This window comes from Gobio gobio (genome assembly GCF_949357685.1).
Source record: "Gobio gobio genome assembly, chromosome: 2".
NCBI lineage: Eukaryota > Metazoa > Chordata > Actinopteri > Cypriniformes > Gobionidae > Gobio > Gobio gobio.
In genome coordinates, this window is record NC_137098.1 from 8,862,252 (window position 1) to 8,879,634 (window position 17,383).

Consider the following 17,383-nt stretch of genomic DNA (forward strand, 5'->3'; position numbering starts at 1 on the left):
GAATATTTAGCAGTGAGGAAATTTCACGAATGGACTTAATGCACACGGTAACAACCTATCACGGTACCACGCTTGAATTCTCTGAGCTCCTGAGAGCGATCCATTCTTTCACAAATGTTTTTTAGAAGCGTCTGCATGATTGATTTCATACACCTGCTGCCATAGAAGTGATTGAAACACCTGAATTCAATGATTTGAAGGGGTGTCCCAATATTTCTGTGTAGGCTTGCAGACCATCACAACTGTGTGTCAAGGTCAGTAACTTTCCTCAAATATCAGGTAATTTGACCTTTTTATGACAAGGCAAGGTTAGTTCAGGTTGTAAAATGTCATGTGGTGTGACTCCCCAAAAACTAAAAACTATTATACTTTTCGCTTCATGGTTGCACCACAAAATTGTCATTATATTTAAAGTTGTGTAAAGTAATGATCCTAAATCCAACTACAGCTCGGGCATGAACATTCCTAGTTATGAACAGACGATTCTCATCATTTTTTTTTTTTAAACCAAATGAAACCAACATAAATACAAAAAGCACATTTCTAAGAACTCAAACTTATTTTTATTTCGGTATGTAGTTTATGACCTTCTACATTTTTGCCTAAATTTATAGTTTATCATTGATTTAATCCTCCCGTTGTCCCATAAACTCTAAAGTTTGTGTTGTACACGGTGTAATTACTGTGATTTGTTTTTTCCCCGATTGCATCTTTGGACGTGATTATTTAGGAAATTGAATTTTTCCAAATACTCACATGGAGCCAATTCAACTTGTAACGTGAGCCTAGATTCATTTAAATAGCATTTCAGCCCTTGGGACAAGACCCTTGCACCAAACAAACCCCAAACCGAGCCAATTTCCAAAAGTAAAATCTATAAATAGATCAGCACCTCTGTTTTACTCCAGGTTTCCTTTGTGGTTTCATAACACCCAGCATGGGTCACTCCTTTATTCGTCACGCAAGCCTGTCTTAACTTTCCTCCATCCTTTGCGACACTAACTCTGTCGACACGCTGTCACGCTTTGGTTTTCTCCTCTTATCGTTTTCTCTTGCTTGTTGAAAAAAGGCAGGCGGACCTCATGATCATTATCGCTTTTGATGTATCGAAGTGCAGTGCTGTTTTTAGTTTCTTTTAGGAAACCGGACTGAACCTGTATGCTGAGCGACAGTCACTTTATACAGACTAAGCTTGTCTACATAAGCTCAGCTTTATCAGTGATTCTGAGAACATGCAATCATGTGATCTGTATGCATTATTTTCCAATGCTCTCTCAACTCCTCAACCTAGATATTCATCAGTGGTGAATAACAAAGAATTAAGAAACCGAGCCCTGCAATCCCCCATCAGACACTCCGTCCGTCTCCTCTGAGGACATTTGCTGTTCTTTTTCCACTCTGTCATTAAATAACTCGCCCGCTCCGACAACACTACTTTTGGTCACAAAAGTACCAACTTGAAATGATGCTCTGAGACTGTGAGTTGTGAGTCATGTTGGTTTTAATAAATGATATATTAATCAGTCAATATATTGCTTTTTGATAATGCAAAGTAAATCCATATGCCTTTAAACCCGAAAAGTGTGTAAATATCAATATCATTGAAAAAAGAAAAAAAAACCTCCTGATTTCAGAAGTGCACCACACACATCACTGTTGTTAGGGGTTTGTTGTAAAGTCGTATAATATAAACATGCTGATTAGAGTCTGTTAAAATCCAAAGACATTATGAGTGAATCTGACCCAGATGTCGATTCTTCCGGAATGGTGTCCAGGTCTTCTCATATGATTGCTCTACACTTGTCCACCGAATCGAGGAATACCTCAGCCACATGGAATTCTGTTTAGCCCAGACTTTTTAAATTATTGTTTTGATTGTTTTCTGTTGCAGGGCTCAAAGACGCTGGAGGCTGATGGTGAGGGGGATGGAGATGAGGAAGAGGAAGAGGAGGAGGATGGCTTGATCCAGCCAGCTCAAATTTTTTCACCCAAAAGTTTGATTCTTGTCACCAGGCTGGATTACCCAGAAATATTTAGGGTAATCTAAAGACTATTATCTATCCATCTATCCATCTATCATCCATCCAACTGTCCATCCAACTCTTTGTCTATCTATCCGTCCATCCGTTAATTTCTCTATCTATCATCCGTCCGTCCATTTCTCTGTCCATCTATCTATCTATCTATCTATCTATCTATCTATCTATCTATCTATCTATCTATCTATCTATCTATCTATCTATCTATCTATCTATCTATCTATCTATCTATCTATCTATCTATCTATCTATCTATCTATCTATCTATCTATCTATCTATCTATCTATCTATCTATCTATCTATCTATCTATCTATCTATCTATCTATCTATCTATCTATCTATCACTCTTTTTCTCTATCCAATTCTTTGTCTATATATCTGTCCGTCCGTCCATCTTCTTTGTCCGTCCGTCCATTTCTCTGTTTATCTATCCGTCTGTATCCGTCCGTCTGTCTATCTCTGTCTATCCGTCCGTCCACCCATCTCTCTGTCCATCCATCTATCTATTATTGCTCTTTTCCTCTCTTTCTGTCCATCCAACTCTTGTCTATCCATCCGTTAATTTCTCTATCATCCGTCCGTCCATCTATCTATCTATCTATCTATCTATCTATCTATCTATCTATCTATCTATCTATCTATCTATCTATCTATCTATCTATCTATCTATCTATCTATCTATCTATCTATCTATCTATCTATCTATCTATCTATCTATCTATCTATCTATCTATCTATCTATCTATCTATCTATCTATCTATCTATCTATCTATCTATCTATCTATCTATCTATCTATCTATCTATCTATCTATCTATCTATCTATCTATCTATCTATCTATCATCTATCTATCTATCTATCATTGCTCTTTTCCTCTCTTTCTGTCCATTCAACTCTTTGTCTATATATCCGTCCGTCTGTCCATCTTCTATGTCCGTCCGTCCACTTCTCTATCTATCCATCCGTCCTTCCGTCCATTTCTATCTTTCTCTCTGTCCTTCTCTCTGTCTATCTATCCGTCCATCTGTCTGTCTATCTCTGTCTATCCGTCTGTCCATCCATCTCTCTGTCCATCCATACATCCATACATCCATATCCATCCATCCATCCATCTCTTGCTCTCTCTGTCTGTCTGTCCATCCAACTCTTTGTCTATCTATCCGTCCATCCATTAATTTCTCTATATATCATCTGTCTGTCCATATATACATCCATACGTAACTACGTCCATACATTTGTATTTTTGAAAGATTTTACCATTTCATAAAAAGTGGTCCTGTATTTGTTGTCCATGTGATAAAGGAATTATTTCAATGTTATCCCCTTATCTATTTGTGGCAAACAGTGCTGATTATTGCAAATATCCTGTATTATAGTCTCTCCGTGAAAAACCTCTCAAAAAACTATTTTGTTGTGACTTCATGCCAGGAACGTGTAGTAAAAAACAACAACAACAAAATCTTTGGCTTCTTATATAGACTTGGATTTTTTAAATTCTGAAGATGAACAACAGAACAGCCAACTAATGAGTGAGACCATGCAATATCATACAATCCCTAAGTGACCAGTAACTTTAGTTGTTAGGCAAAATCTATTTTATTCATGTTTTCGATGAGAATCGCTTGTTCATAATTAGGAATTTTTATGTTGTAGCTTTAGTTGGATTTAGGATAATTAAAACCATCACTGGGTTGAGAACGGTATTGATCGTCAGCCCTGAAATCATTAAAGTCAAAGATTTATGTCTGCTCGTGGAATTAAAACAGATTACAGGAATATCACAGATGCTTAAATGCAGGAAATCCACTCCATCCAAAGGTTTATGAAGGCCGCCTGCCTCAAGTTTTTGTACTTTTGGCCTACATTCATGTCTTTGGCATGAGCTATGCCTGGGAATAAGTTAGTTGAGCTGTATTATTTGGTAAAGGACCAATGTTTATAGTCACACACCATATCACTTTGTTTCTCAATGTGCCCATTGTATAGGGCACTGTTATGCCCTGCTGGCTTTTCCTATTATTTATGCAGATAATTCTCCAGATTTATTTTCCAAAGCACAATTTAAAAGTAAATATCACTGTTAGTTATGTTTGCTAAGGACAGAATCATTCTATCGCTAATACTTGAGGTTGTGGATTTTAATCATTTGTGATAAGTACATGATTGATACCTCAAATCGTGTCTTGTTGATAAATGATCAGACTTGTGATGTTCAATTAGCTTTAAATAAAAAAGCCTCTAGACTCTCTAGACTTTCATTGTCGGATGGACCAGAATATTGAACACCCTTGCAATGTCCCATAACACTAGCAACACCCCACCATAGAGATCACTCAAAAACCTTAAAACATCACCTTGAACACTATAGCAAAACCCTAGCATCCAACTGTCCATCTGTTCTTTGTATCCATCTTCCATCCATTTATCCCATCCATCCATCCATCCCATCCATCTGTTCTTTGCATCCATCCCAATCCATCCGATTCCATTCCATCCCTTTCCATCCATCCCTACCATCCATCCCATCCATCTGTTCTTTGTATCCATCCATCTGATTCCATTCCATCCCTTTCCATCCATCCCATCCCATCCATCTGTTCTTTGAATCCATCCCAATCCATCCGATTCCATTCCATCCCTTTCCATCCATCCCTACCATCCATCCCATCCATCCATCCAACCATCCACCCATCCCAATCCATCCGATTCCATTCCATCCCTTTCCATCCATCCCTCCCATCCATCCCATCCATCCATCTATCCCTCCCATCCATCCCATCCATCTGTTCTTTGTATCTATCTTCCATCCATCCATTCATCCCTCCCATCCATCCGATTCCATTCCATCCCTTTCCATCCATCCATCCATCTGTTCTTTGTATCCATCCGATTCCATTCCATCCCTTTCCATCCATCCCATCCCATCCATCTGTTCTTTGTATCCATCCATCCAACCATCCACCCATCCCAATCCATCCGATTCCATTCTATCCCTTTCCATCCCTCCCTCACATCCATCCCATCCCATCATCCATCCATCCATCCATTCATCATCATTCCCTCCCTCACATCCATCCATCCATCCATCCATCCATCCACCATCATTCCCTCCCTCCCTCACATCCATCTCATCCATCTGTTCTTTGTATCTGTCTTCCATCCATTCATCCCTCCCTTCCCATCCATCTGTTCTTTGTATCCATCCATCCTATTCCATCCATACATCCATCATCCTTCCCTCCCTCCCTCACATCCATCCAATTTATTCATCCCTCCATTATCTATCCCTCCCATCCATCCGTCCATCCATCGTCCTTCCCCCTCCCTCCCTCCCTCACATCCATCCAACATCCATCCATCCATCCTCATTCCCTCCCTCCCTCCCTCACATCCATCCCATCCATCTGTTCTTTGTTTCTGTTATCCATCCCATCCCATCCCATCCCTATAGCGATGAAAATGTTTTAATTAGGTCAACACCAATATTGTGACAGCGACTTTTGCTCCACTCGAATTCACTCAGATTTTGTGTCCACAAGTATTTTTTCTGTTTGTGTGTCAAGACAAGCTGAATGTATTGCTTTTTTTCCTCTTAGGGCTGCTTGGGACTGATCTACACCGTGTACATAGACAGTCTGAGCTTCCCTCTGGAAGGACTGGTGGCAAACCTCTTCACATGCTTGGTTCCAGTGGCTGGAGGTTCCCAGGTCAGACATTACTTTAACCAAAGAATTCCTCATCAGTTTCGACCCTGACCCTTGTGGATATTTGAGCACACAGAGGGTTAGCCAGGGTTCATTTTGTGTACCTGTATACCTTGAGGACGGCATCTTATGGGTGTCTCACATTCCATATTGTTTTCACTGGAGACTCCTGAGAGGTGGAAAGGGCTTTAGGGGTCAGTGAGAGAACCCTTGTTGTTTTGTTTAGAGCTACAAAAAAAAAAAAAATGTTGCTCTCATGTTCTGGTTTGAGCATCGCAGTTCCCCTCTCTTTTATACATATCATTTTTCTTATTGGTGTCTGATTCTCCTAATGCAGCAGCTGTGAACAAATCTGTTCTCAAACCATGTTTTCTCTTTAAACAAAGTTTCTAAATCCACTACTCTTTATTGTACACTGTGCTCATATAAATCAGGCTAAATTAATAAATCAACCAAATAGATATTGTTAAACAATCTTTATAGTGGCTTCAGGGGACATATATATATGCAGACCACAGAGTTTGCAGGCTCTCGTGTTGAAATACCCAGCTTATTATGTTGTTTTTGATGTAATTCACCAATATATTTGAAAAGGCTTCCAGAAACCATTATTTTCCCAGCTGGATTGGGACATCATGGTGATCAAACAGGTTTTAAGTTATAAACAGACCTCAGGAGAGGTATATATTCTTCAGTGCGAGTCTAACTTGGAATGTGTCATGAGACTCCAGCGCGCATCTGTTCATGAAACAGTCCATGTGCATCTTTTTGGCTCTGTTAAATGCACATCCGCTGTTTCTTTCAATACAAGAGCCAAGATCTAGGAATTTAAAAAATTGGCTATACCATGAACTCTTAAAAATAAAGTTGTCGAAACAGATGAACTTAACAACATTCTAAGTAGATATCAGTGAAAAATGTATAAAATAAATGATACAATTATTGATAAAAATGTGTTTTAATGTTTTTGTTTATTATGATTCCAGCCTGTATTCAAATTTTTGCGTAGCCTTGGGGTGTTATTTGGTGTTCATTGGTATTTACGTCATGCATTTGTTCAGCCCAGAATGTTTGTGTTGATGTTTTCAGAAGCTCTTTTCATTGGGAGCGGGGGACCGGCAGCTCATCCAGACCCCACTGAATGACAGCCTACCAGTCAGCTGTAAAAGCGTAGCGCTCCTCTTCCAACAGTTAGGTTGGTACCTTTTACTTTTATAGGGGTAGGCCAGTAGAAAACTGTATACTGTGTATATTGCATAGTATACTTCTTCCATGTAAGAGCTTAACTTTTCTTTGGCCCGGTTTACACCTGGTATTAAGATGTGTTTTGGTTTAATCGGATCTCAAGTAGACTAGGGGGACCGCTTTTACTCCAGTATTTAGCGTCGTCCACTTGTGATCCAATCGACCAAAACTAATCTTAAAGGGATAGTTCTCCAAAAAAGGACAATTCTGTCATTAATTACTCACCTTCATGTCATTCCAAACCCTTAAGACCTTCGTTCATCTTCGTAACACAATAAGATAGATGGTGTTGCTGTTATGGGGGGGTCAGAAAGCTTGAAAGTCAGAAAATTTGTGTTTCGAAGATGAACAAAGGGTTTGGAACGACATGAGGGTGAGATGACAGAATTTTCATTTTTCTTTGGAGAACTAACCCATTAATACCAAGTGTAAACAGGGTCTCTGACACATTTTTTTATCTTTTCCATATTTATGCAGACATCTCCTGTCCTTTATAGTTCCGCTTAATGTCTCTTCCTGTAAACATGTTTTTGTAGAGTGGAGTTATATGAGCATAAGGAGAACAAGGGAAAACAATTTTTTTACTTGTCTGCTTAAATACAACTACAAATTCTACCTGAAGCTGAATACTGTATATGCTTTATATGATCACCAAAGGTCAAGGTGTGTTAAATATACTTTTTTCAGTGGACGTAACAGTGGACGTGCCTGATTTTATATTTTACTTTGAAGTATTTGACTGAACAGAATCTTTCACATATAAACTTACACTAATTAAAACATGGAGATAACGTTTTAGGATTTTTGAAAAAATTGAAGACTACTGAATTAGGGTGACCACCATTCAACAAACCAAATGTGTGTGGGACAATGTGGGACATGTTACCAACACTAAAACATAACCTGAAGCTGTTATATAATTTCTATCTAACTTAATGAAAACATTTTGTATTTTGCCTTTCAGCTGATACTTTGTTCTTAGTCCCTTCCAGAAAATACCATTACATCACATCGGAACATAACATGTCTTTATTTTACAATTCATTAAAATTCAACCTCACTGAGCCCAAAGGCAGCATTTCTATTTTTAAAACATTTCTGACCAAGTCCAACTAAAATCCAACAAAATAATGAATTAACAAATAAAATAAAAAACAACATGAAATGAGTTAATTCACAGTCTGCTTTTATATAGACTGCAAAACACTCTTTTGGTATCCCCTTCTATTCGCCTCACCCAGGTACATGTCCTAGCCCAGTCTTTACTAAAAGAAAATTTTCTGTTTTGTTGCCATTATGCCGACTTTTAAAATGTTCATTTACCGAATTATCCATTTGCTCTCTGACAGGGAACACATGGAACGAATCACCGCTCCACATTTTGATTGACAGCCGTCACAACCTACTAGTGACCGTGTTTACTCCTTTCTTTTCAACCATTGGATAGGATTTAAAAAACAGCTGTTGTATTTGTGTAAGGCGGGATGTTACTTCTGACGAAGCTATTAAATAAAGGTGAAAATTTACGCCAAAACAATAAATAAATAGCTTTCTTAAAAAGACAAAAGAATGCATGCACGTTTTCTTAATATGATAATTAAAAACCAACAGACTAATGAACATGCGGGACATTTTCTTAATATGCGACGTGCGGGACAAGGGATGAAAATGCTGTGCGGCACAACGCAAAGCGGGACAGGTGGTCACCCTATACTGAACTAGGGAGCTGATTGAGACACACCCTATGCCACTAATCAAATAACTAGTACATTTTGACATCTTTGAACAGATGGTCAGATGTTTTTGCTTCCACTGAAGAACAAGAATCTCTTTAGATTTCCTTCTCAGATCTTGCTAGAGAACATGATCACTAGCATTACACAAGCGTGTGCAGTTAATTTCAGCTGAAATGAAGTGCTTTAAAGCAAAAGGGAGACACACACACCCAAATTTCTGACATTCATGTTCCTTTTTCAATTCAACTTTTCACTCAGTTATGTGATTAATATGCTGATAATGTCATTTGGTAATGGAAACATTTGTATTCAATTTGAAGAATGCAATATGTGAAAGCCTGCTGATAGATTTGTTTTCATTCCTGTTTGAAAAATGTCAATTTTCCTGTGTGCATATTACTTGATGTAGCTCTGCTGTGATTAAGTCACATTGGCTGCACATTTCGTTCTTTATGCAGAACACCACAAAAACAACTGTTTGCGCTCAATGATCTTTCACAAACTATGAATGGACACATGGTTTTGAAAGGGTGTTGTGATTAGTCAAATGTGTCCGATTTTGTTGCACAAAAACAGAAAATAAGTTTCAAGAAAGTTCTCATTCTCATACAGTTCTCATTTAGCTAGATCATCATCATCATCATCATCTTTATTTATTTGAGCATCTTAGTTCCACAAAGTTCAACATAGTAACAAGTTTCAACCCATTAGGCGAAACCAAAGAATGATTTATGCACAAATAATTAGAGGGTTAGTTCACCCAAAAATGAAAATTCTGTCATTAATTACTTACCCTCATGTCGTTCGACACCCGTAAGACCTCCGTTCATCTTCGGAACACAAATGAAGATATTTTAGTTGAAATCTGATGGCTCTGAAAGGCCTCCATTGGCACAATGGCACGGTTCACTCTCAAGACCCTTAAAAGGTACTAAAGACGTCGTTACAAAGTCCATCTCACTACAGTGGTTCTACAATAACTTTATGGAGTGACGAGAATATTTTTTGTGCGCAAAAAAAACCCTAAATAACGACTTATATAGTGATGACGATTTCAAAACACAGCCTCATGAAGCTTCGAAGCGTTGTGAATCAGTGAGTCGAATGAGCATTTTGGATCGCCAAATTTCAGCAGTTTGGCGGTTTGACACGCGATCCGAATCATGATTCGACTCACTGATTCATAACGCTTCGAAGCTTCATGAGGCCGTGTTTTGAAATCATCATCACTATATAAGTCGTTATTTAGGGGTTTTTTGCGCACAAAAACTATTCTCGTCACTCCATAAAGTTATTGTAGAACCACTGTAGTGAGATGGACTTTGTAACGACTTCTTTAGTACCTTTTAAGGGTCTTGAGAGTGAACCGTGCATTGTGCCAATGGAGGCCTTTCAGAGCCATCAGATTTCAACTAAAATATCTTCATTTGTGTTCCGAAGATGAACGGAGGTCTTACGGGTGTCGAACGACATGAGGGTAAGTAATTAATGACAGAATTTTCATTTTTGGTAAACTAACCCTTTAAGTAAAATAAAATAAAAAATAGGGAAAAAAAGAACGTGGATATGATGCTCAAAAGGAGTAGGCAGAAGCTTAAGCTTATTGACGCCTACCCCCTTTTATACATTTGAACAGTAGATACATTTACTATAATCAATAAGACAGTTGCCACATATTTATGTTGTCCTATTCCAGTGACTATACAATCAACAATATTAACTCACAACCATTCTGATAATTCCAAGACAAGGAAAGAAGACTCTTCAATATGTACAAAATAAACCATCATTGCCAGTAACAACTAGTCACCAATCTTTTAATTTAGTCTTTTGTTCCTTATTGTTATGAATTCAATTAATATCCTGGCCACAGTTGTTTATAATTATAAATAGTTTAATTATATTGTCTTTATTAACTTATGTTATCTTTTTAGTTTACCAGTCACAAAAATACAACCTAAATAGAATGCTCTACAGCTAATTCCATGTCCACACTTAAGGTAAAAATAATGTATTATTTTATATTAAAGGGGTCATGAACTACATTTTTTTGTTTCATGATGTTTCCTGGGGTGCACTTATAATGTTAGAATGCTTTTTACATCAAAAATGGTCATAATTTATAAATAAAAGGCATTTTTCCTACCCTAATTTTAGCCCTCTGCTCTGAACGCTCCGTTTTAAGGGGCGTGTCCGCTGGGAGACTTCAGTGTAAACACCCACTGATGTGATTGGCTAACGTCTTTCCATTTGAAATAGTATTACTCTCTCTTTTAGCTCGTTTTTACTATTACAGCTCTCATGGTTAACTAATCGTGAAAAGTGTTGCATTACATTTAGATCTATAAATATTATAGTATTATACTTTTATAGTGTCTATAAAAGCTTTTCTTTGACTAACAAGGAAGTTTTCAGCTCTGAAACTTACAGGATATTCTTATATTACCATGACCTTTTATATATCAAAAGCTCAAGGGAAAGTTGATTTCTCAATTCATCACCCCTTTAATTTATAATCATTTATTTTGTATTATTATTATTATATAAGAATTGTGTTGCATGGCAGCCATAGGTTGTAACCTGTGGAGGAATGTACTAATAGTGAGTGTGTGCTGTCCCACGTTCAGCTGGAGCACAACACGTAGCATTTGGAAAGATGTGCACGCACAACTTCATGGCCGATGCATTACGCAGTACTACAGTCCAGCTGCAAATCAGTCTTGGACTAATTAACAGCATGTTAATATCCTTAAGGCCTTTTGTCAGCATGTAAGACTCAATTTTTCAAATTGAACAAACAGAGCATGTTCTAAATCTGTCAAATAACATCAGAACTCAATGTTGACTTCACCTTGTGTTGTGGAACTGGAGAAATTAGTTTCACCCTTTTTTCCCCTTTTCCTTGTTTCGTGTCACGTAATATCATCGTTTTGTAATTATACTGTGTACTATTTTTTAAGATTGGTCATGATTTATTTTGGCCTGCATTTGACTTGAACTATTCAACTTAGAAGTGGGCTAATGTGGAATTTTTCATTACAGTTCGCTGAGGTTTCTCATTTTTTGTGGATTTATATAGATCTGTGATTAATGATGCTCTTACTAAACAATCCCTTCAGAGTCTATTTATAAACCTTATGACCCTCAAAGAAGCGTGGGTCTTTTGACTTTATCACATGACCGTCTCTCTAAATGCTTTGATATGAGCGACAGTCGCCTTGTCATCTTAAAGGTTGATCCTCACAAAGCTAGTCAAGAACTGGATCCTGTTTCACCCCAAAATCACATTGCATCAAACTGACAAAAAGGAATTGTATGAAAGAGGGGGAGGGAGAGGGGGTATATTTAGATATTTAAAAGGATATTTCAATCTAAATTAAGAATATTTCCTCTAAATAAATATGTATATATACACCGAACAGGCATAACATTATGCCTTCTACAAGGTGAAGTGAATAGCACTGATTATCTCTTCATCATGGCACCTGTAGTGGGTGGGATATATTAGGCAGCAAATGAACATTTCATCCTCAAAGTTGATGTGTTAGAAGCAGGAAAAATGGGCAAGTGTAAGGATTTGAGCGAGTTTGACAAGGGCTGAACTGTGATGGCTAGACGACTGGGTCAGAGCATCTCCAAAACTGCAGCTCTTGTGGGGTGTTCCCGGTCTGCAGTGGTCAGTCTCTATCAAAAGTGATCCAAGGAAGGGACAGTGGTGAACCGGCGACAGGGTCATGGGCGGCCAAGGCTCATTGATGCACGTGGGGAGCGAAGGCTGGCCCGTGTGGTCCGATCAAACAGACGAGCTACTGGAGCTCAAATTGCTCAAGAAGTTAATGCTGGTTCTGATAGAAAGGTGTCAGAATACACAGTGCATCCCAGTTTGTTCTGCTGGGAAACCTTGGGTCCCGTACCTACCTAAGCATTGTTGCAGACCATGTACACCCTTTCATGGAAACGGTATTTCCTGGTGTCTGTGGCTCTTTCAGCAGGATAATGCATCCTGCCACAAAACAAAAATGGTTCAGGAATGGTTTCAGGAGCACAACAACGAGTTTGAGGTGTTGACTTGGCCTCCAAATTCCCCAGATCTCAATCCATTCGAGCATCGGTGGGATGTGCTTAACAGACAAGTCCGATCCAGGCCCCACCTTGCAACTTACAGGAATTAAAGGATCTGCTGCTAAAATCTTGGTGCTAGATACTACAGCACACCTTCAGGGGTCTAGTGGAGTCCGTGCCTTGACGGGTCAGGTCTGTTTTGGCTGCAAAAGGGGCACCAACACAATATTAGGAAAGTGGTCATAATGTTATGCCTGATCGGTGTGTGCATATATATATATACAATAAGATTTAATAAGAAGAAGGTTTTTGAAAGAAGTCTCTTATGCTCTTGAAGGCTGCATTTGATCTAAAACAGTAATAGCTTGTAATATTGTTACAATTTTGTAATATTATTACATAGTAATAATATTATTATTACAACTGTTTTTTCTATTTTAACATATTTTAAAATGTAATTTATTCCTCTGGTGGAAAATCTGAATTTTCTGAGTTAATTACTCTTCGGTGTGACAGGCAGATTTGTTGCTCAATAGAGACAGAGCGTATTTAGGCCACGCCCACACCGGGGGGGAAAACAATCCAACGCTCTCCATTGACTTTGCATTGCGGGAGTCTGCCTCATTGTCATTTCGGACTTATAACAAAAAACAGAACAATGTCTAAAAGCTGAGATGTGACAAGGTGTACAGCAAACAAGCTAAAAAACACAGAAATAAGTTTTTAGAAGCTGTCGACCCAAAAAAACGAGCGTTTAAGGAGACAAAAGTTAATACAGGCACTAAAACGTGACGCTTCAGCAGGAAGAATGGGTAAATTTTGGGATCCTGACACTCAGTATGCCTCAATATGTCTATGTGTGCAGTAAACATTTTGTCACTGTTAAGTCAAATATCCAAATGTCAGTATTATATATTATATTTACTGTCGCCGATTACGTTCCCCTCTAGTCGCCGTAGTTCTCAGTGTAATATGACCCGCGCGCTCTGTCTCAATGGCCTGATTCCACTTTTTTGTACTTAAAGGCTCGTTTTTTGGGTCAACAGCTTATAAAAACGTCTGGGTTTTTGCTTCTGGGTTTTGTTTAGCTTGTTTGCTGTACACCTTGTCACATATCAGCTTTTATACATTGTTCAGTTTTTTGTTATAAGTCCGAAATGACAAAGAGGCAGACTCCCGCAATGCAAAGTCAATGGAGACGGTTTGATTGTTTTCCCCCCCGGTGGGCGTGGCCTTCAGATTATGACGCGTGTCGCTCTGTCTCTATACATTTTTCAAACAATTGAACAGCATTTGTGTGAAATATAAATCTTTTGTAAGATTGTGGATTTAAGTTCCTTGCTGAATAAAACTATGAATTACTTAAAAAGTCTTACTAACCTCAAATGTTTGAATGGTAGTGTGTATAATATAATAATATAATATAATATAATATAATATAATATAATATAATATAATATAATATAATAATATAATAAATATAATATAATATAATATAATATAATATAATATAATATAATATAATATAATATAATATAATATAAAATATATAGTGCTCTCAATCAATTTACAAAATTAACTAATCACACATTTTTCTGAAATCTCGATTAATCTCACCTGACATCCAAGTTTTTAATATATTTTAATATTGTAATAATTTCACAGTAAATCTCAAAATTAATGGAGAAACAACATAAAGACAGTTTATTTTAAATATTTTTTTATCTAACATTTAGGAAATAGAATTAAGTTATCAGTCTTCATGCATAAAATATAAATGTAATAACTTTTGTAGCTTTAATAAGGATTAATCTTTATTCAGTCATGACATCAGTAAGTTTATTAGGCTGCTGTCACTTTAAGACCTGACGCACATCCGATGTCTTTACAGTCATTTAAGACTGTACTTATGAGGATGTTGACAGTGTGTTTTTGTCCGTTCAAGCGTGAAAGAGAGCACAATGCCACCGGCGTACGGCGTACAATGCGTACGCTGTCTGTTAACGCATTCATTTTGACAGCCCTAAATATAATATAATACACTACATCACACCGTGTCCTAACTACACGCAACGTGATGCCGCAACACACGATAAAAGGTATCTTTTCCATGTTAATTAAGTTTTTGTCCTAACAACAGCACAAAACATGTTTACGGCTTTATTTATAATAGTTGTTTTTGGTTTGGTTTACAGTGTTTAAAACCTGACATTTCAGCGTTTCTTTAGACATATGTCTCATGTTTGTGAGACAAGTATTCACTAAGATAGAGGTCATTTTCTGAAGACTATCTGAATGAACGTCTTTGAGAGAGAGGCTGCAGATCGTGCATCATGTGTGTTTTCTTTATTTAGCAAAAAGCACAACAATTTGTTTTTATTGTGACTGTACACAAAAAAATAGAAACTTAACAGATTATAATGATGTATAACACTTGCCTGAATGATAAAAAAACAACAGAGTTATTTGAGTCTCTCTGGCACTGATAAGAAAAAAAGTGTGCCGATCGCGCCGGAGCGACCTTCGAATCGAGAGGGTTAAACGATTTAGAAAGAAAGTCTGTGTAAACTTGAATGATTAGCTACACATCAGAAATCACTGATCACAGATCAGCCATTAACGAACACTGTTACTCACTGTTTGTGGCGGTGCTGTCGAATCCATATCATAAAAGTCTGTTTATAAAGCCTGTGCTGACATAGCGACTAAAATAAACAGAATCCATTTTCTCCAAATTCTCTGGGTGGGCAAAGCAGAGGAAGGGTTGGTAACCTTTCCCTGTATGATGACATAACAGGCAAGATTCCAGATTTCATTTTCTCTAAGGCAGAGCAGGACACCCAGAACTCCGTTTACATTTTTCGAAATTTCTAGCCACTTGGGGACCATATACAGGCAAGGGGAACTCATATTAATGTCAAAAAACCTCATAAAATGACATTTTCATGTCATGGGACCTTTAAGATGGTCTGAGAGAAACAAACCAACTTCCCTGGATGCCTGCCAAGATCATTAGTACCTGCTCTTTGTCCTCCAATAGAAAGTTCACAAGTGGGGTTGCAAGACGGCCATGGCCTGTGACCTAACAGAGGAGAAAACACCATCCCAAATACCATTCTTCGCGCATGGTCTCTGATAAGAGCATCATGTCAATGTATCATCCTCCCAGATGTCTGGTACTTCTGGGACTGATCTTAAGGTTACCTAAGCCTGTAATATCCCAACAACGTGCCGACCTACATGAGCTAATAAAAATGTCATCTTGATCTCCTTTGTATAATTTATGCTGTACCTCATCTCCATTGTTCTCCTGTGTGAATCAACAACAGATTTATCAGAGGCCCCTGGCTCGGAGCTCGTCCTTGGCTAGACTGCGTATTTTCAGATGGGTTAAATCAACATTAGCGACCTATAGTAAGCTGCGTTCTCAAATGCAAATCTTACCATAGATCCATGCGATTAACATCTACAACATCACGCTCAGCTTCAGGTGCTCTTACAAAGCATTAAATGGAACACAGGAACACTTGTCTTTCGAATTAGACGGCCGTTTCCTCTCGCAGCCTGCAATAGGACATCGGCGCGAATGACTTTATCCACATTTCCTTCGCCTCAGAGAGGTCACATCGGAGTGAGGCCTGAAGAATGGCCATGAGAAATAGAGGAAAAGGAACACGTTGGCCATCATAAGGCTCACTGTTTATTGTTTGCAGCTTTTTCTGTCCCTGTCTATGCATAGGTCAGAAATGTGTAGCCATTCCAAAAGATAAGTAAAAGTCACAAGGTCAGGACGGGTTTTACTGGATGCCTCACAAGCAAGATTATGAAATGTGTTGTTGTATTTTTTGGGGCAGGAGACGACACTGAGATTCCAAGGAACAACCAGGAGCGGCTAGTCATTGTTGTTGGCACCCAGGACAGCTTAAGATGCTTAAAAACCACTCGGAGCATGACGATTCAGCTTGGCACACATTCACAATGACTTATTACGTTTCTAAAACGGGTCGAATGGAATGATAAGTGTGCAATTGACTTCATGTTCCCAAACATTTCATCTACTCATTGTTGGGTATTTGGTCAGCAGGACAGACAATGTGAATTTTCATATCTTGTTCCTGTTTATTGGTGCGTATCGGAGTTTGACACAGACATAATGGGAACGCTGACCCCGGCAGCGCTGCGGATACGTCTGTTAATGGCTGCCTGTCTGTTTTTGCAGAGCGTGTGATTAATAGTCACAGTGGTATGTTGATGACAAACAAAAACAGGAACTGTAAACTTTTATCTCTCGCTCTTTCCGACGTCTCCCGTCGAGGAGTTTGGTGTATAATTTATGTCGGCATTTCATATTCGCCATTCTTGAGGCATTTTTGCATCATCATGATGGAGATAAATATGCAAATGAATTTCACCCGCAGATAGTGCTGTTTATTTGCATGTTGTTTTAACGCCAGATTCACTGATTTATGTACAACGACGGAAACAAGACCAGAAAATCACAATTTCAACACAATTTGATAATGACCAGCAGCTTGTGCGTTATCTTGAATAAGTAAATAAAATCGACAAGATGTATTGGTTTTATTATTTTACT

General features: G+C 38.1%; 1 protein-coding gene across 3 annotated transcripts in view; it reads left to right on the forward strand.

Annotated features, from left to right (window-relative positions):
• The window catches only part of sbf2 (SET binding factor 2), a 220,477-nt gene that overhangs the window by 76,067 nt on the left and 127,027 nt on the right, over window positions 1-17,383 (forward strand). For all 3 annotated transcript variants that reach the window (XM_079802012.1, XM_079802011.1, XM_079802013.1), the window contains exons 4-6: window positions 1,892-2,038; window positions 5,639-5,749; window positions 6,836-6,941. In XM_079802012.1, coding sequence (XP_079658138.1) covers window positions 1,892-2,038; window positions 5,639-5,749; window positions 6,836-6,941 — 364 coding nt within the window. The remainder of the gene's footprint in view (window positions 1-1,891; window positions 2,039-5,638; window positions 5,750-6,835; window positions 6,942-17,383) is intronic.